This window comes from Drosophila biarmipes, chromosome 2R (genome assembly GCF_025231255.1).
Source record: "Drosophila biarmipes strain raj3 chromosome 2R, RU_DBia_V1.1, whole genome shotgun sequence".
Taxonomy (NCBI): domain Eukaryota; kingdom Metazoa; phylum Arthropoda; class Insecta; order Diptera; family Drosophilidae; genus Drosophila; species Drosophila biarmipes.
This window is the reverse complement of record NC_066615.1, coordinates 15663669-15683148: the sequence shown is the minus strand read 5'-3', so window position 1 is coordinate 15683148 and position 19480 is coordinate 15663669. Positions and strand designations below refer to the sequence as shown.

Sequence of the window (19480 nt, the reverse complement as noted above, 5' to 3'; positions counted from 1 at the left end):
CTTGCGACCATGTCTCGCACTGTCAGCGAATGGGGCAATTTTCTAGGTCGCCCATCGGCACATATGTGGAGGGGGGTGGCTTACGAAAGCCCAAATCTCTCCCACGCACTAATGTGCAAATTAAACGCATTTCCAAATGGCTTTGCATACTGGTACATATATTATCTGCCGGGCAATTACGTTTACTCAACATAATTTCTTGCACTCGGCTTTTATGGGCCTCTTAGGCTGCTCAGCGATGGATGGTCTTGCCATCGCATCGCGCATTCGTCATGTGGTATTTCTTGTCATATTTCAAAAGGAAAATACACCGAAACACCCTCGGTTACGCATGCTCCCCCTCGGAGTTGGCTGAGTTGTATAAGCCTGGCTCTTCCCGCACATGACACAAAAATGTGAAAAAGCTCGGCCGGCGAGACAATTGTGTAATTAGCGAGAGGAAAAAGAAACCAGAAACAAATAAAGCGTCGGGACAGGGAGGCCCGCCAGCTGGCAGACAAAAAGATCTAAACGCCTATTCATAGGGCCAGACATCCCCGACATCTGCGATTCCGTTCAATTGTCTGCAGACGCCATTTGGTAATCCCAATCGAGGAAAGCAGTTGGCCACCTCCTCCTCGGCTTCCTCTTCGTTTCCTCAACTGCCGCATCTAAAATTGATTTATGGCATCGCTGGTGTTTAAAATCTGAATGCTCTCCAATAAAGGGTTTTCCCTTTGATGTTACTTTTTGTTGAAGGATTAGAGAGAGCTTACATTTGTATTATTTGTTTGGTAAATTGTGTAAATATAATTGTTTGCATTTTTACTGAATTTTTTCTGAAAGACTAAACAATCATTAGGGATTATTTTGTATCTTTGTTATCCGAAAAATGGAATTATGATTTATCGTAATATATTAATTAGGTACTTAAGACGGTAACTTAAGGCCTAATGATATGCGTAATGGTAAGCTTTTGTATAATACATATTTTGTAAAAAGCGAAATGTAGTGTCACAAAAACTATCGTAAATGTAATGTAAAAGATTTTATAAATTAATTATTTAGATTGTGTAAAAATTTGTATTCTTTAAAATAGTCAGGAAAACGATGTAAAAACTGCATTCTTAAGATCTCAGAGCTTGTTAAGAAGATGATAATATTTGTTTGTATGAATTATTATTATTATTTTCTCAATTCAATTAAGAGTATTAAAGATTCGTCAACTATACGATGGTAATCAGTTTGTTTTTGCCCTCTTACAGCGCAGCTCACTAATTGACGCGAGTTTCGCGATCAAGTTTGGCTCGTGGCACAGACCCTACAACCGTTGACTTCCAGTCTGTCTGGAACTCGGCTGCACATACACATGATATATGATTGACAGATCGGATCTGGTTCCGACGTATCGAGACTGGAGTGGAAAGTTTTTAAAGTCCTAGCCACGCGTCTCTCTGAGCTGCATTCACTTCGCTTCGGTTACTTGGATGTTCTGGCATTTGGAATTTGTCTCAAGTGAACCGACATCTGCTAATTGTCCAACTAAATATTGGCAATTCGTCAAGCTTTGCTAATAGAATTAGAAGGTGTTGTTGATAATCGTTAGCAACGCTCGAGAGCTGGTGCTAAATTCGCATAAACAAAAGGCAGATTAGATCCGTCAGGGTTCAATTGTTCTTGGACTTGCGACTGAAATTGGGGGTGCTAAAAGTGATCACGAGTTTGGGGAAACCAGATTAAACCAAAGGAGGTATACATTTTGGATGGAAGATGCAGTAGGTGTAGTGTAGTATATCTTACCAACTAACTTAGATAAGTATTATATATGTATATTTTATTATTAGTTCATATTTCCATTTCAACAAACAAAAACATAAGAACACCACATAGTACAAATTGAGCATAAGATACAACATTTACTGATAACCTTTTAAATAAAATAAAACATATACATTTTTTTCCTTTCCACACTTTGTAATATTATTTATGACATGTTGAGAACAACTAAAAATTATTTCTTTCCTCGAAAACTTTTATGCCGTTTATTAAGTCTGATGCGGAACGAGCTGTAGGCCATAAAATACACAGCGGAAATACAGCGGAAAATCTCCCCGGCTTGATTAGACATTAACGATCATCGGCGTTTGATGGAAGAGGCGCAGATTAGTACCCCCATATCTCGGTTTATGTCCCAGGAAGAGGCCTCTGGGGCCGCTGGTGACGCAGCCAGGGGATCGCTGGGCTGCCTCCATTATATCACCTCTGGGTGAAAGTGATGATGGCATACGATGGCGAGGCCTCTGCGCCAAAAATACTCGTTTGCGAATATTTTCCTGTATGTGGCACACAGGGTGTGTGCTCGCACACCCGCGGACACGCCCCGCAACACCCTGTTGGGGCAAATATATGCTAATGCCGTGGTTTTGCATTTTTCCTGCAAATATTTTTTTTCAATTATCGATTTTCGTTTGCTGTTCGCCAGTTTTCTTCTTGCTCAGAGGTGTGTATGTGGAAAAGCGCGGCGACTTCCTTGTTGCAGTTGCCCGTTCAGTTTTTGCGATGCTTCAATTGCCGCCGATTTTTAGCAGGCACTGTGGGCAGAGAAATCGCGCCGGCGAATTCCAAACGCCAAGCCAAATGCCTGTCATCGATTAATGAATATTCATAATTGCGGACAGGCCGAAAGCCCAGAGCAGCAGCTGCCTGCCCCTTGGAAATTGTGCCACACGAAATTAAGAGCAATTGCTACTCGAATTTGCGGTGGCTGGCTGGCTGACTGGCGCGCCGGCGGAGTGTATGCAAATATTTGCCCTGGCCGCAAAAAATTAAAACACGAAATGGAAATGGCAAAGCGGCAAACACTTTCCAACTGTCGCAGGCATCCGCCAGCAGCTGGCGGTGGACTTCAAGTTGAAGTTGAAGCTGGGGCTGAAGCGTTCACGCGGCAGCAGCACCCGCACCAATCCCAATCACAATCCCAATCCGAAGCCCCAACTTCAACCCAATCCCAAATCAACACGGAAAACATTTTATTATTTTCGTTTTAATTTGAAAAATGATTTTATTTTTAAAAAGAAAAAATTGCATTACATTTTAAACGTCTGGAATTCGTTTAAAGTAATTATTGCTCATAAATAAATACATAAAAAGTTTATAAAAGGTGATTCAATTTACTGAGAAAAAATATGATTACTTAAGCTTGCTGAACTAAATTCTATAAAGGAACTAATTTTATCAAACTTAAAGGCATAAATACTTGCATTTAAAATGGTATTTTTACATTATTTACTTCTGTTTTGTGAGTGCCTACCGATGTTGTGATCTTTAGAGGCCTTGAAAACTGATATAGAGCTTTTTCAGGGAGCAACTATTATTGAGTTTCATAATATTTTTTCACATTCACATTTACATCGAAGAAATATATATTCTTTTTGTATTTAGTTTGAAATTAATAATATTTCTTAACCAATAAAGTTGTTTTACTTTTTCAGTTTGATCTTATTTTTTGCTGTGCATCAGCCTCTTGAGAGCAACTGCAGATACAGATGAAGAAATGCTGCCGCTGCTCCTTTCACTTTCAATTCGTGTGCGAATCGAGAGCAAAACGGACTTTTAGCTCTGCTAAATAGCAAGGGGCAGCAATCAAAAGTAAATAGAAGAAATCCGTAAAAAACAAAGAAACAAAATAAAACAAACTAATGCCGGATGAATCATCTGAAAGCGGCAGCGGATGTTGTGTTGACCGCCTCGCGGTTTTCCAAAGGCCACGCCGCTGGCATGGGCGACACAAAAATCATCACATGCCATCCGACGAAGCTGTGGTATCGGGTAAAACCCGTACCACCCCGTTTTAAGATCAAGGCCTCCCCGGCCAGCCTTGACGTTGAATTGTTAAGTATTCACTGTACTGGCTTGAACGCTCGAGTGGCTAAAACAGATAACAGATGAACCATTGTGGAGAGCGATTTCTTTGGGCCCGTAAGTGAGTTGTCAGACTTCAGCTGTTGAACCTAGTTCAGGTAATTGTGGGCAGCTGCAGAAGGTCTGGCCACTTGAAGTTAGATTATCTACAGTACCGAATTATTGTTCACGTAAAGCTGGATAACAATTTTCATCGGTTTATTTTCTTGATTGAAATTGGAGATAAATTGAAAATTTAATTTATTAGTTATTTCTTTTATGGGAAATAAAGAAAAGGTATATTGTTCTTAATATATTTGACTCAAGAATAAAAAGCTTTCTTTCATATATTTCTTCGATTGATTTTTTTGATTGTGTTTATTAATACATTTCATAAATACATTCTTTAATGCGAAATTAGATAAAATGACATTTTAGGAAATATTGTTCTTGAAAGATATGCCTGAAGAGTAAAGAGCTTTCTTTCATATATTTTTATCGATTTATTTTTTGTTTGATTTTATATGAACATTACAAAAAATAAAAGTTAATTTTAAGAAGATATTGTTCTTGAAAGATATGCCTGAAGAGTAAAAATCTATTTCTATTTCACTTATAAGCTACATTTTATGTCCATTGGTTCCTGTCTTTGACGTATATTGATCTCATACTTTCACAGTTCTCTATCATCTCGTATCTTTAAAATGGACCTCTGCTGGACCCTTGTGATACGCTTTTTAGTTGATTTTCTGTGCTCTCCATTGGCTGAAAGTCGGTGTCAGTTGGACAAGGCGCACACGCTGCTTTATGTGCATTTCAATCAAATCAACTGCAATTAGCTGTCACAGCCGAGTCACAGCCTGTCACAGTCTGTCACAAGGCATTAAATGTTGCGACGCCTTCGTGAGTTGCGGGTTCTGTTTTTCCGTTTTTCTGGTTATCTCTGCTCTGCGGCCAAAGGCATTGGTAAAATATGAACGGAAAATGTTTAATTGGCGGCTGTCATGTTTGGCCGGCAACAAAAACTGAAATAAAACGATGGTGCTTACTATTGGCCATGGCGGCCAATGATGCTTTACGACTTCATATCATAATTGCAGCTTACGAAAGGGTGGCTAGAGGGGAGTTGATGGATAACAGAGGAGGCAGACTTACACCGAAAGAAATTCAGTGTATGGGGGTCAACAAGATCGTAGGTTAACAGTGTTTTTTAGACTTATCTCATTTAGTTTTGGTTAAGTTAAAAAAGAACATAATTTAAAATCTTCAAATTCTCAAAACTATTATTTATATATTTATATAAAATTGTAAATATTTTTATGCTTTATGAAAGTTTTACAAACATATCTTAATTCCCTTATTGTTCTTATGTTTTTTATTGGGTGCCGTATGTTCGAAAAGGTTATAGACATTTTTAATGGTGCACCATACATATATCAAATTTTATTTTCATAAAAGTATGGCTTTTTTGTAAATTTTAAATTATTTTTGATATAAACTTACATAAATTTTGTATCTGGTTAGTTAAAAGCATTAAATTTTTTCAGGTTTAAGTTATAAGTACTTTCCTTGTTTCTCGGTTTCTGTTTGGGCGCCATATGTATAATATGATGTTAGATCTTTGTGAGTGTAAAATGAATCGAAAGCATCTCCGATTTCATTCCCAGAGAGCTACAAAAGTAACATCAGTACCTGGAAAGGCCAGGAGATAAGATCTGAGGTAACTATTTGCCTAGGAATAAATACGTTGATTTGTGGAAATCTGGCATTTATTTATATTATTTTCGGTGTACGTTCGTCTGCCGGCATTAGGCAATAATTTGTATTATTTGTACAATGCGGTGGCTGTTACAGTGCGCCGTCTCCCTGCTCGATCGGCCCGGTCCCCAGCCCCTTTTCATATCTTTTACGCTTGTCTGTGCATTTATTGTTGCCTAATCGACGCTGGGGTCAGGGGCGGCGCGGGGCGATCGGACAGCTGATTTTCCGAGTACCGCTTTTGGGGGCTGCGTCGGCGCCGCGACTGCCACTGCGACTGCGCAGCGGGCCCAAAAAGCTCGCGCTCGGCTTCGCTCAGCTTTTGCGCCTGCGCAGACCGTTCAGACTTCTTTGAGACTCCGCTCAAGAAGGTCGTGTTCGCGCTTCGCTTGGCTCAACTTCGGCTCCCCTTCGGTTCGTTTGGTACATTGCGCTCGTATCTGCAGTACAATACACTGTACAGATAGATTATATTTACCTGTGATCGCGACCGCTGTAAGTGCCACTGTGAGAGTGCAGGATTAAGATAAGGCCCAGGACTCCAGGCGGAATATGGCCAAAAACTGCAATTAAAGTGGCACCCAACAAAGAAATGCAAAGAGAGGGAGGGAGTGAGTGAGTGCTACGGATTGCCGTGGATTTGGCTGCAGTTGCCTGCAACTTCAAGATACCCCCCATCCGAGTCGCCTCCCCCTCGGCCGCAGATCTAGGCCTGGCCTGACAGTGAAAGTGATTTGATTTTGCAATTGGAGTCGCAATCGCAGCCGCCGTTGTTGTTGCGAGCGACTTTGAACAATATTTCTGCTTGTTTGCTGATCCGATCAGCCAGCAGCAAAAAGGCAAAAAATAAAGCATTTCATTTTCATTATTACTCTCGCTTCAAAACCAAACCAAACGAAATCAAAACACGGCAAAACAATAAAGAAAAGTGCAACGAAAACAGCCTCATAAATTGCGAGCAATTTGTAATCGCTAGCCTAATACAATTTCTTTCTCTCGTTTCGCATAGTGTTCGCCGCGCCAAAAATCAAATTGGATTAATTCTCAGCAGATTTCAAGAGGTGAGATAACCAAATTTGCAGATTACTTTCGTTTAGTAAGGCTCTCGAATCGATGTTGCCGCTTCCCAGCGATTAAATCACCTGGACGTTGCAACATGCGCACGGCTCACGAACCGCAAAAAAAGAAACTGCTCAGCTGTGGTGCAAAAGTAAAGCGTCATTATCTAATAAATCTTACCATATACTACCACTCGGCAAAATGCATAAAACGCAAACCTCATGGCGTGGTCGTGGTCGCTTGCAAAATGTGGAAAGTATTTGCGCTTAAATGCTTGCAAAATGCCTGGACACATAATCCGCCGCACTCGAAGCACCAGGGTGTCCCGTTCGGGAGTGGTTGTGGTTTCGGTATAACACCTGCGAGTGATATACATTTCGACTTTGGGAGTCTACTAGAATTCGCTGGACCACTACCATATTAGCTCGTTGTCAGGCATTTATCAGTGGGAAAAGCTGGCTGGTAAAACAGGAAAATATTGGGAAACAAAGCCTCCGGTCCTGATTACTTTTTAATTACTTTTCTGCCTCAAAAATATGACAGGTGTCTGTTATTCTTAATTGATTGATTACTATAACAATTGATTTCATGTGGAGTGTACAATTCTAGATAAATATTTGTCATGCTATAATGTAATGCAAATATATTGGTTAGGTTAGTTTTCCAAAAAATCTTTCAGTATTTTAAATATATGGGGATACTTACTCTTTATTAAGTACATAAGTTGTCTTGATAGAGTTCTGTAAACTTCTTTACTTTCCTTAATCCGAAACCGAAGTGCCTTAAAAACTTAACTAAAATACAATATTTGTGCCTCAACATTTTTAACATCAAAGTTGAACTTCAAAAAACATGCCTGATGACCCAAAAAAACGCATTATCAATTAAACAATGCCAAAATGCGGTCGATTATTCAATGTGTTTCCACATTAACGGCTTGATAATTATTATATAACCGGCACCGACTTGGAATAATAAATAGGTTGGCCCGAAAGGGCTGAAACAAAAGAAAACCATGTCAAGTCGCCAATAAAATAAATAAAAGCCAACGAAATGCAAAAAGGGAAGAAACAAGAAACCGGAAAACATTAATACTGAGCCACATACAAGAGTGCGTAAAAGAAGGGCAGACGAAATGGGAAATGAGTCGAGGGGAAAAGGGGGAGAGAGGCGCATCTTAGCCTCAATTTGGTTAACTGCAGCTTGAGCCACGAAATTATTTGGCAACGTTTTTATGGCCCCGTCGATGTCTTGTGTTGACTCCACAATATACACTCGTGTGTATGGGTATGACATGAACTTCATTATCAGCAACGCCGACGCCGTCTTTATTTTTTTCTGTATTTTTGGTAACATCTCTTTACTTTTTTTTTTCGTTTTCCTGAAGTGGTTTTATTTTATTTTGCCTTTTCAATTTAGGGCTGGCTTATTGCATAAGCGGAGAAACTCGTCTGGGGCCTGCTCTCTGGAGCATGGTACTACTTTTATATATCCAAAGGTGCCACATTAATGGATATACGAGTATAGTATGTAGCCCAGCTCGGTTGTTGTGGCCGAGAACTTTCTTTCCAGCAGCCCGACACAAATTACTTAATTTTCTGGGGCTGCCGTTGTGGCCCTAAATCCGGTTCGGTTTTTGGGACCCTTTTTCATCATGTAATAAAATCCGAAATATACGACCCGAGCGTTGGAAAACAAGTTCCGCCAAATTGTGACCATGGCCATGGATTTCTTGGCTCCATTTGGCTTGCTTTTATTTTCTTTTTTGATGCTTTATGTAAATGTTTTTCTCTCTCTTAGCTTCTTTTGTGCATTGCTGTGACGCTTGGCTTACATAAGCCAATCGAAATGCTCGAACATTGTGGCTGGCTTTATGCAAATGATTTCTCAATTTTTGTTTTCATCATTTTTCTTTCCTCGCCTTTGAGTCCAATTGATTATGCATTCGGGTTGTTTGTTTATGGGCTTGTTGTTGTTAATTGGGCGCTCTGCTTTTTGAGGGGGTGGTGACCGCAGTGGCTACTGGCTGTGGGTCAGCTAATTAATTGGCTGAGCTTCACCTCCGCTTGGGCCAAGTTTGTGCCTCGAGACTTTTGTTGATTTTCCCTGCCGAAACCTCTTGCAGCATCTTTGATTTGTGCAAGCATTTCACCTTTTCCAGTTGGTATAAATTTTCAAGTTTGTTGCCTAAGTCTTTTGTTTTTTTGCGGTCAAAAGAGGGTATTTCCCTCTGTATATGCTATATAGTCTTACAGCACGCCACGAGTCATTAGCACGAAATTCTCCGCAAGTTTATTAAGCTTATCTAATCGACCGGCCTGAAGCTCACACCGGCTTTTGATTAATATTGCCCATACGCCGTGTGTTCCTTGGCAGTATGAGTGGCGCTAATTGCATAATCATCAGCACGGCTATAACGTGTGCGATTTGCATGCGATGGTTCATATAAATATGTGTGTAGACTGATCGGTTTTTGTTATTGCTGTTGCCATGGTCCGAGCACCACTTCTTAACACTCTGCTGCCGCCGGTGTTGCCTTAACACATTCGTAACAATTGCGCAGCAGCCTTGCGTTTTGAATGCTAATTAGCACCTGGTGTGTGTGTGTGTCGAGCAGACGTCACAGGTGCCATCTCTCGGCCAACGATTGATTTTGAAACACTCTTGGCTGCGGCTTACAACGGCACTTACCTTACCCAACTCTCGCGGCTCTAATGTGTATATGTCGCTGTCTTTTTTTGGGACGGGCTAAATGTGCCAATGGCATGACACCGATTTCCAACTCAATTTAGCCCCAGCTTTTGGCCAAGACGAGCCCAGCTGCTTGGCCCACTTGGGCGATGGGTGGTGGGAAAGTCAAATGGGCCTAACCTTTCGTCGTCTTGTGCAAACAATTCGTAATTGCAATGGCAGCAATTGAAAATAATTGAGCAAATCTATTTTAATTCCACTTTTGGCCAAGACGACAACCACCGAAATGTGGGAGTGGGAGTGGATTGGGGGCTATCAATTTTGCGGTGGCTGTGATTGGCTTTTGATTGCTGGCTTAAACAAATGCGAACGTTTAACCAAAGAAAAGTGGGGAAAACGCAAACATTTTGTTTGGGATCGTCTTTTGGGTAGATAAAGTAAATGTTTGCTATGTGAAAAATAATAGCCTATGATGTTTACTTTACAATTAAAATAACTATAACTATTTTATGTTTATGGATTAAGAAACAGACTCGTTAAGTATTTAACTCCTTGAACCATACTTATTTTTATTTTCTCATGCTTTATTGATGTTTTTTGATCGGGAAAGTAAAAGTATTTACAAAAAAGTTATTATCGTATTGAAGTTTATTTTTTTAAGAGTGTTTTATTTAAATTTAATACCTTGTAAACATAAATTTATTAGAAAATAAAGCCTTTCTTGCTTTGAGTGCACTCTTATCTTGGTAATCTGTTTTTCTGCATATTAATGTTGCTAAGGAAAATAAATATAGCTTTGTTTACAATTAGTTCAGAGGCATTGTTAGCAGCTGGCAGTTTTCACAGCTTTTCTTTTAAGGAGCCGCTAACTTGGATCTGGCATGAAAGCGATTTCGGGCGTCTTCTTTCGGTTTTTTTTTGTTTAATTTATTAGGCAAGCGCTGGTCTCCCTCCTCCATAATTTAGGCATTTTCCCTCAATTCAACAAAATGCATAAAAATTTCCTTGAGCCGGCCGCGCAGCTTGTCTGGCATTTATTTTATGCGCAACTCATCAGCCGGCGACAAACGGGAGACAACGCAAATGACAACTTTTGGCTGAGCCTTTGTGTGTAGCCATTGTGGCTGGAGCTGCTGATGTTGCAGATGTTGCTGCTGCAGCGATTGCCATTGTCGTTTGCTGCATTAGCCATTGTCTTCGGTCTTTTGCGAGGAGAATTCATTTAACGTGAATTATAACTGAAAGAAAAGTCTTTCGCATTTGAGACGCACAATCGACGGCCCAAAATGCACTGAGCATCTGCATACGCAACCTCGGACTCAACTGCAACTGCGATTGCAACTGCAACCAGTTGCTGCAGCTGCGGTGGCGCATTTAAAATGCATTTATCTCAATTACGAGCAGAAAAGCAACAAAATCGCTTGTTTACAACGAAATGGAAACGAAACGAAACGAAACGAAATGAACGACGCATTGTTTGCGGCAGAAAAAAACTTTCACTGCCAGGGCAAAACCAAAACAAAAGTAATCAAGTGGCGGGCTCCAGAGGGATCGCTATATATAGCTCCGGAGACCCTTACAGAAAATCCCCAGCTAAGTATTGTTAATTAAAACAAATAAACTGAAAGCGGGCAGAGCAACAAAGCGATTGTAAAGTATGCGCAAGAGCTGGCGAAAGAGAAAGAGCCGCAGAAAGCCAGTTTCCGGCGTCCTTCACTCAAGGCCGTTTCCATGTGGCAGCATCACGCATACGCACTGTTGCCCATGATTATGGTGAAAATAATGATCATGGTGATGATGACGACTCGGGGCAGCTGTCAGTGGAGTGCAGACCCGATCCAGGAGTCGGAGACGGGATGGATTAGCCCGCACTCAGCATGCACTGCCCAAAATGTAAATTGAGTTTGGCCACGGTTGCATCACGATGCGTCAAGGAAAGCAAAGCAAAAGCAGCAGCTGGCAAAACCAGTCGAGTCGCCAAAAAATATTTCATAACCAACATCTATACATAAAGTGTCCGCAAAATGTGTTAACCATTATGCAAAGCTGTCGATGAGCCGAGTCACGTTTCGAGGGAGCCAGCTTCCTGGTGCATTGGAAAATCGCTAGCCGGCACACCGCAAATCAAGTTCAAAATGTCAAGTTTGCACAAAAGTTAAAGGAAGCGCTTGGCAGCGCGGCTAAAAGCAAAAAAGGCAAGACACTGTTCGACGAGCAGCTGCTCTCGTGGTGCTTGAACTCGAAATGAAAGTGAAAATACGCCGACTTTGGCTGCAATGCCGCCGAGCACAGAGCGAAAAGCTGGCAAGCTATGGCTTTCAAGGCGTATTAGCAAGGAGTTCTGGGCTTGGTCGACTCCAAAACGCACTCATCTAACAAAAACATTCTTAGCTAAAAAATAAATTCTAACTTGGATTTCTCAAATGGGACAACCTCAAAGCAAAATGGGATGAAAAATATATTTTTTTTAATTTTTATGAATTCGTCAAGTGTATATGGAATTCGTTGCCTTATTATGATATAAGCCAAAAGAAATGAAAATATTGGCGAAAATATAATCTGCGTAATCAAGTGAAACAACAAATGTACTATCAAAGAACAATTCAAAAGATTAGCTTGTTCCCAAAAGATCATTACCAATTTTAAATAAAATTACATTACCCTTTAGAACATTCGTCATCATCAAATCTCAATCTCTTCCTCAAATTCAGACTTTCCTAATTAGTATGCTTCCCATTTCCAATATACCTCTTATACCCCCATAGGGTACTGAACTACACCGTGTATGTGCTTTCATTGCGCTTTTTCACAGCATTCATTCATTTCCTTCTATCGTTAAACGTAGAAAAATTAAGCAGAAAATGCGCAAAAAGTAAAAAGGGAAATTAAATAAAAACACTGCGGGCAGGCAGCTGCTGATGATGGTTTTTCCAGTTTTCCCAGATGCTTTTATCGCGGCGACAGGTTTCCCAAAAACCCAGCTGTGTGTGGATTGTGCCACCGAGGAAACGCAAACGCGTGTTGTGTTGCCTTGTGTAGTGTTGCAGTGGCAAGTGCACCTCTGGCAGCAACCAGTTTTTAAGTTTTTTTTTTTCGTTTTTAGCGCAAATTGATGATTTAAAATTAATTTGCTAGGCGATTAATGGGAATTTAATGCGCAAAGCGGAGATTATGCCGGCCAAACGAAAGCGCATTTAAGCATTTTAGCATTGGCAGCCCACACTGCGCACCCACTCGTAATTGCCCAAAATAAAACCGGTCTCTGGCCTATCGCCACCATCGCATTTCAGTTAATAATAATTTCTGAATTTCTGTTTACCCGTTGCAGGCAATTAAGGAAGTAATTCGAGGACGTTGTCGCGATGCGGTGCAGCATGCAACCACGCGAAGAGACCGCTTGAAACGTCGCTGCTAAAGCGTCAACAGCAATTGCCGTAATTGCCATTGGAGCAGCACCACAGACCAATAACCGCTGGACCCACCAAAACTAAAGGCAGCCCACCAACCCGATCACCATCGCGCTCCCATCCCGGCACCCAATCGAAGCTGGCAAACGAAACTTGCCACACGAGCTGAGCGATCGGCGGCAGGCACACAGATTGCCGCAAATCCAGCTGAATTGTAACAGAGCCGTCGGAGTCGCGCCGGAAAATCGCAGAGATCGGAAAAATCGGAAAATCCCCAAGAGCAGGCCGAAAAAAACCAGTGTGGAGTGTGTGTGTGTGTGTGTGTGTGTGAGTGGAGATCAATGAACGCGGCACGCAGCTGACAGCATTCGGTATCCACTTTTCCAGCAGGCAGCGGAGCGTAAGAAAAAAGCGAAACGGACCAGCTTTTCTTGGGCCGGCATTCGTTCAAGTTCAGGCGGTGCTAAGCAGGAAGTGCCGAGCGGCTGCACCTTAATTGGAGCCAGTGTCATTACCACCACCAGCAGCACCACCAGACAACCACCACTCACCGCCGCTCATCCTGCTCGATGTAAGATGTTAGTGGCCACTACCAAGAGCAATCGCAGTAGCCTCAGCACACGCAACCACAACTGGAGATGGAGCCAGCTGGCGTTGGCCGCTAGTCTCTTTGCCTACTGCTGCTGGGTCACGCCCTCGGCTGCCACGCCCACCACGGCGGTGACCACGGCCGCCCTATTGACCGGTCACCAGCTGCTGCCCTGGCAAACGGCGGCGGCGACGGCGGCGGCCACCACGCCCTCCACCGCCCGCAATCTGTATGCTCCCTACCAAAGCTTCAGCCAGCAGGATGACATCAGCTTCAAGGATCTGCGCCAGCGCAGCGACGGCACGGTGGTGCAGTCCTTCGGTTCCTACCGCACTGCCCGGCAGATGGGCAGCCCCATCGCTCAAAGGAGATCCGACTCCGCCTCCAATTCGCAGGTGGAGATCATACCTGCTCCCTCTGTGGAGCTCCCCCAGAGCGAGCTGATCACAGTGCCCAAGCAGCTGGTGCCCACCATGCCGGAGAATGTGACGAGGCAGGGGAGGAGGCGAAACTACATGTACATTCCGCTGCAGACGGAGGGGGACAATGGATCCGCTGGAGCCTCAGGAGGCTTCCTCCAGCTGCGTCCCAGTCGGAATGCCACGCTCTCCTCTTTGGGACCTCCAGCCGAAGGAATAGCCGCCGTGGCCCATGAGTTCGCCGCCGAACTGGCCACCCAGGGCAGTCCGGAGCAGGAACCTCTGGAGCTGGAGCTTAACCCTGAGCGCACGGAGCGCAGTGATCTCCTGGCCGCCGCCAGCTCCACGGATAAGCTGGAATATGCCGAGCCGGAGAACACCAGCCGGCGGGTGGGCTTCCAGTTCCCCAGTTACAGCCTGAAGCCAGCCAGTCCCTTCCATCCGCAGGCCTATCGCGAGGATAATCCCATCTTCGGGGAGACCAGTGCCGGCGGCTATGAGCCCCAGCCTTATAGCGAGGATGCTGCCTCTGGTCCGCCACCCACTCAGTACGAGCAACATGAGACGCGGCACACCCGTCAGCTCTACTTCGACTCGGACACGGCCTCCTCCAGCTTTGAGTTTCCCGGGCTGGTGAGCAACTCCAAGCCCCATGGATTGAAGCTCTATCGCGATGATGTGACCAAGTTTGGGGACATCAATGGACCCATCACCGCCCTGCCGCAACAGAGACCACAGCGTGGGTTCTACTTTGGAGACACCGAGTTCCGGACTGGTCCTCCCGCTCCTGTAAGGCAGTTTGGACCGCAGAAGAACTTCCAGGAGTACGTGGGGCCCAGTGAGTACCAGGGTTCGCGCAAGAGCCGCTACTATCCCTACAAGTCATCGCGCAGTCCGAGGGTCGTCTTCCCCACCAGCGACAATGTGGGCACCACCGGACCCAGTGGTCCAGCTGGCAGCAGTGGACCCTCCGGAAACGGAGTGTACTTCAGCGATAACATAGCTTTTAGGTGAGTACTTCTTATCTATCTGGGAATATGTATCTAACACTACATTGATATTTAATTTAATATGATCTATAAATATCCCAAAACATCCCATTTAAATTAAACCGTTTTACCTAAAATAATGGTTGAAAAAGGTTAAAAGAAAATCGTTTCATCTCAAAAACAAACTTCAGAGCACTTTCGTCTTGCTTTCAAGAACGTTTTTGCTTAATTGGGAGAGAAGATCATCGTCGCACGAGCTTGGCGTTATTCCCTTTTTTAATTTTACCGGTTGTGGTACCCGCATTATAGGCTAGATTATTGATACCATTATTTAAGACCTCAGACTAACCCTCTCATCTCGTCCACCCCAATTAGGGACCAGAACTTTGGCATCAACGAGCTGGCCGCCGTGCAGGATGTGCGCAACGACTACAGTCTGCAGGAGCTGGACAGCGCCTCGGAGGCCACGAGCAGTCCGCAGTCGGCGAGCACGTTCAAGGAGAAAGGTAAGTGGCCGCGCACCCGGCCCGTCCCAGGGACCTGCTCCTCCCCCGCATTTCGGTAGGGCTTAGGAAGGGGCTTCAGTCAACTGCTTGCACTAGGCCACGTAACCCCACACCACAGAAACACCCCCTTAAGATCGAACAGATCCCCACCAACCGTCCAATCCAAACACGAGAACATAGCGATTGCAACTCCAACTCCAACTCCGATTCCGATTCCCATTCGACAGTCGACATCACAACGGACACGGAGTGCCAGCACCGGGGCGGCACGTGCGAGTTCTTCCTGGGCTGCTGGCTCTCCGGCGGCCTCATTCAGGGCACCTGCGACGGACTGCTGCGCGGCTGTTGCCACCGCACGGCCAAGTCGGCCAACCTGGGCAGCTCGGACTTCGTCGGCAATGCCGTAGATCTCACCGATCTGCCGCAAAAGAACTACGGACCGGTCAACAACGAACCCAGTGAGTGTGGCGCCTCAGCTCGATAGCAAGCCTGCAAAACCAAAACCAAAACCAAATCCAAAACCAAATCCAATTCAAATTCAATCAAACTCCAAGCACGTGCACACTAAAACCCAAATACCAAATAGAAAGAAAAAGCGCTCAATGAAATAGTTGAGAAATAATTTGCATGCCACCTCTAACAATTTACGTATATTTTGTAGTTCGTTTTGTTATGTAGTTATGCACTCGTAATTCGCATTTGTTATTGTTACACTCTTGGCTAGTTTTCAGTGCCCAATTAAGCCGCAATCCTATAGTATTTTGGTTGTACGGGGAGATATTTGGAGGCCTATAACAACGCACGCCACTAAAACCAAAGCCACCCGCCAAGGAGGCGAAAGAAAGGCTGAGCTTGGAGCTGGGAAAAAAGAAACATAAGTTTAATTGCCCGGCATGAGCATGTTAATTACCGCAGCACGCTAATGATAATTAAGCCATATATTACACATAGCTTAACGGCATTACGCTGCGAGTCCAGAGACCAAAACCCCAAATCCCCTTAAGACGCGACCATGCGACCACGCGACGATGCGACGACTCGACGCGACCAAACTCGACTCTAGAAAGCTGACTTGAACCCTGCAGCTGCTTGTTTTCGCCTAACTGCTTGCTTGGTGGTCAGCTGAACCCGTTGTCAATGCTTCACTAATCCCATCCCAGAAATTCCCCTCAAGAGCTCCTGGTGCCTGGTTCCATCTGATTTGACCACCCATCTCCTTTTCCACTTTTTCCAGGCTGCGGCATTTCGCTGGCCAAGCAGACGGCCCAGCGGCGCATCGTGGGCGGCGATGATGCGGGCTTCGGTTCCTTTCCCTGGCAGGCCTACATCCGCATCGGATCCTCCAGGTGAGCGTACATATTTCTCTCAGAGAGCCATGGTTTTCATATGTTATTCCCCAGATGTGGAGGTTCGTTGATCTCGCGGCGTCACGTGGTCACCGCCGGTCATTGTGTGGCCAGGGCCACTCCGCGCCAGGTGCATGTCACGCTGGGCGATTACGTGATCAACTCGGCCGTGGAGCCCCTGCCGGCCTACACCTTCGGAGTCCGGCGGATCGATGTGCATCCGTACTTCAAGTTCACGCCACAGGCGGACCGCTTCGACATCTCCGTGCTGACGCTGGAACGCACCGTGCACTTTATGCCACACATAGGTGAGTTTCGATGGCTTAGATGTAGTAGTACATTTAGTAAGGGCTTTCATAAATCTTTTCAGCTCCCATTTGCCTGCCGGAGAAGAACGAGGATTTCCTGGGCAAGTTTGGCTGGGCCGCCGGCTGGGGAGCCCTCAATCCGGGCTCCCGGCTGCGTCCCAAGACGCTCCAGGCCGTGGATGTGCCCGTGATCGAGAACCGGATCTGCGAGCGCTGGCATCGGCAGAACGGGATCAACGTGGTCATCTACCAGGAGATGCTGTGCGCAGGTTACCGCAACGGGGGCAAGGACTCCTGCCAGGGCGACTCCGGAGGACCCCTGATGCACGACAAGAACGGGCGATGGTATCTAATTGGTGGGTGTTGTGTATAAATCTAATATGCAGGATGTTCCTGTAACTTATAACCATTGATCCCCCCAGGTGTGGTTTCCGCCGGCTACTCCTGTGCGTCCCGGGGACAGCCGGGAATCTATCACAGCGTCAGCAAGACGGTGGACTGGGTATCCTATGTCGTCGGCCTCACGATGAACATCTAGAGGGGCGACACTAACTTATTCTCATCGCATTCGCATTCGCACCTGCCTGCTAAGTGGGCCTCAGATTGTTTTGTACATAACTCACTTCATTCTGCTCCCGACTCCGCTTCCGAACCACGCCGCCCTAATTTATGGTTACACAAGAAACCTAATATATATTATATATAATTACAATAATAATTTAACAAACAAATTAGCGCAGTACAATTTAGCGGTTAGTATTGATTGGCTGTGTGTGTCTGCAAGATACACACGTGTGCGATATTTTTGCAAACACCCTAAAACCCTATAAATTAATTATATCTGATAATTACGCTCTAATTTACTTAGTCATATGCGCTGTTATGTAATTTTAAAGCTATTTATGAACTACATTTCGTGTGTAAATAAATTATACAAATGTTGAAATGAATTCGAACCCGTCAAACGTTTATTAATCGTACAAACGAAGTCCAAATGTCACTTTTCCTATGTTTTTTATATTCGTTGCTGTTGTAGTTGCGGTCTGGATGTTGGTATGGTGGAGATTACTTTTGGAGTGGCAGACGCGGCAGATAGACCTGCTGATAGGGAACCCCAGCCGCGGTCCATGCTTGCTCCGCATCCTGGTAGTAAGGCCCGCCCAGGCCCCCCTCCTTCGACTGCTGCTCCATGACGCGGAAAAGGGTGAAGACCTCGTGGTAGATCTTGTAAAAAATAACTGGGCAGTGGGCTTCTATTAGGAGTGGCTTACTTAGGCGCCTACGAGAGACCTACCCAGCACAAGGGTGAACACCAGAAGACACATGAGAAAGCTCGACAGGTCAATGAACAGGCCTGCGGTCGCGTAGAAAACCCCCAAGTAAAGGCCGAAGCCAAAAATAACGCCATGATAGATCAACCAGGGGTACATCAAGCAACTTGAGTCCTGCGAAGAAGGGATTACTCTTAGCTCAAGGTAAATCAAGCGTTTAAGAGGTGATAGGGGGATAACTTTATCAGGCTTGTTCGGATTTGTACCATCCAGAAATGTAAAAACATATATACATATGTGCAAATTGAAATCAAGTTAAACATTATAAAATATGGGCGTTATTTCACTGGGCGCTATTGCATGCACTCTATGAGCTTATGTTAATGTTGTTTATATCAAAGTGAATGCCTTTTTCTTTCATAATAAATAGTATTTACATCTGACTTTCATCTTCACAGTGTTTTAAGGAAACATTTAAACTGGAAATGGGCACGAATCTTACTTTTTTTAATGACCATGATACCATCTTTCCATTTGACTTACCCGGGCGATACCTATTAGCAGCAGCAGACTGACTCCCATGTTGATCAACGACATTCCGTAGGCAATGGAGCTAAAGATGGTCAACACTGAGGCCAGGAATTAAAAATTAATCGCATTAAAAGGCCTAAGATCCAGTAGCACTCACAATTGATCAGTAGCTGCTGATCTGTAACCGGGATCGAGTTCAGGGGCCACTGGTTGAGCAGCAGCTCGATGTCCGGTCGCAAGTGGATGGTCAGGGCGGAGCTGCCCAGGATGACGCTGGAGATGATCACGCCCAGCCAGCCGAGGATGATGACATTGTACTTGAGGTTCTGGCACTGCACATACGAGATGGTGTGGCTGGCGACCATGGCCACGGCGGAGGCCTTGCCACCAGGATGCGATGGATCGTTGGGGGCCATTCTTACCGTTCGTTGGGAGCCAACCTAACGTGCTTTTTGCCGGAATCTGTTTGGGAAGTCCGTTTTGGGGCTTTGCCTGTGTTGCTGTCTATGTGTTTGCAACAGAACAAACAACGATGTACTGAAACTCAGGGCACCAGCTGTCAGGGGACAGGAAATCAGGGCATCAGGGCCTGCTGGATGTTGTTTTAAAAGAAAAGATGTAAGGGCATTCAAATTAAAAATGTGGTCTCAAATTTATAAACAAATATTTATTAAAAATGTGGTCTCAAATATATAAAAAAATATTTCACATTTAATATATTATTTTT

At 44.5% G+C, this 19480-nt stretch overlaps 2 protein-coding genes across 3 annotated transcripts; one reads left to right on the top strand and one right to left on the bottom strand.

Moving 5' to 3' along the window:
* Positions 1-5995: 5995 nt before the first annotated feature.
* On the top strand, positions 5996-17901 carry LOC108036629 (uncharacterized). 2 transcript variants are annotated; one of them, XM_017112900.3, is made up of 9 exons: positions 5996-6132; positions 6647-6698; positions 12716-14812; positions 15167-15297; positions 15525-15755; positions 16532-16643; positions 16698-16951; positions 17014-17307; positions 17374-17901. In XM_017112900.3, exons 3-9 carry the CDS (start codon positions 13371-13373, stop codon positions 17487-17489), a joined length of 2580 nt encoding a protein of 859 aa, XP_016968389.3. In that variant the 5' UTR covers positions 5996-6132; positions 6647-6698; positions 12716-13370; the 3' UTR covers positions 17490-17901. The 2 variants fall into 2 exon arrangements, with proteins under 2 accessions (XP_016968389.3, XP_016968391.3); XM_017112902.3 differs by lacking the exon at positions 15525-15755.
* Positions 17898-19292, bottom strand: LOC108036289 (uncharacterized). The gene is made up of 4 exons (XM_017112301.3): positions 18911-19292; positions 18766-18851; positions 18246-18396; positions 17898-18189 (listed from the first exon to the last, which is right to left on the bottom strand). The coding sequence occupies exons 1-4, from the start codon at positions 19167-19169 to the stop codon at positions 18017-18019; spliced, it is 669 nt and encodes a 222-aa protein (XP_016967790.1). The 5' UTR covers positions 19170-19292; the 3' UTR covers positions 17898-18016.
* Between the last annotated feature and the right edge of the window lie 188 nt (positions 19293-19480).

What these genes read in the sequence shown, in the direction of transcription:
- LOC108036629 (XM_017112900.3), top strand. Translation starts at nt 13,371, where the DNA reads ATGTTAGTGGCCACTACCAAGAGCAATCGCAGTAGCCTCAGCACACGC. An exon ending in ACCGGTCAACAACGAACCCA is followed by an intron (nt 15,756 to 16,531) that starts GTGAGTGTGGCG and finishes CACTTTTTCCAG; the next exon opens with GCTGCGGCATTTCGCTGGCC. An exon ending in GCACTTTATGCCACACATAG is followed by an intron (nt 16,952 to 17,013) that starts GTGAGTTTCGAT and finishes AAATCTTTTCAG; the next exon opens with CTCCCATTTGCCTGCCGGAG.
- LOC108036289 (XM_017112301.3), bottom strand. Translation starts at nt 19,169, where the DNA reads ATGGCCCCCAACGATCCATCGCATCCTGGTGGCAAGGCCTCCGCCGTG. An exon ending in TCAGCAGCTACTGATCAATT is followed by an intron (nt 18,852 to 18,910) that starts GTGAGTGCTACT and finishes TCCTGGCCTCAG; the next exon opens with TGTTGACCATCTTTAGCTCC. An exon ending in GGTGTTCACCCTTGTGCTGG is followed by an intron (nt 18,190 to 18,245) that starts GTAGGTCTCTCG and finishes CCCACTGCCCAG; the next exon opens with TTATTTTTTACAAGATCTAC.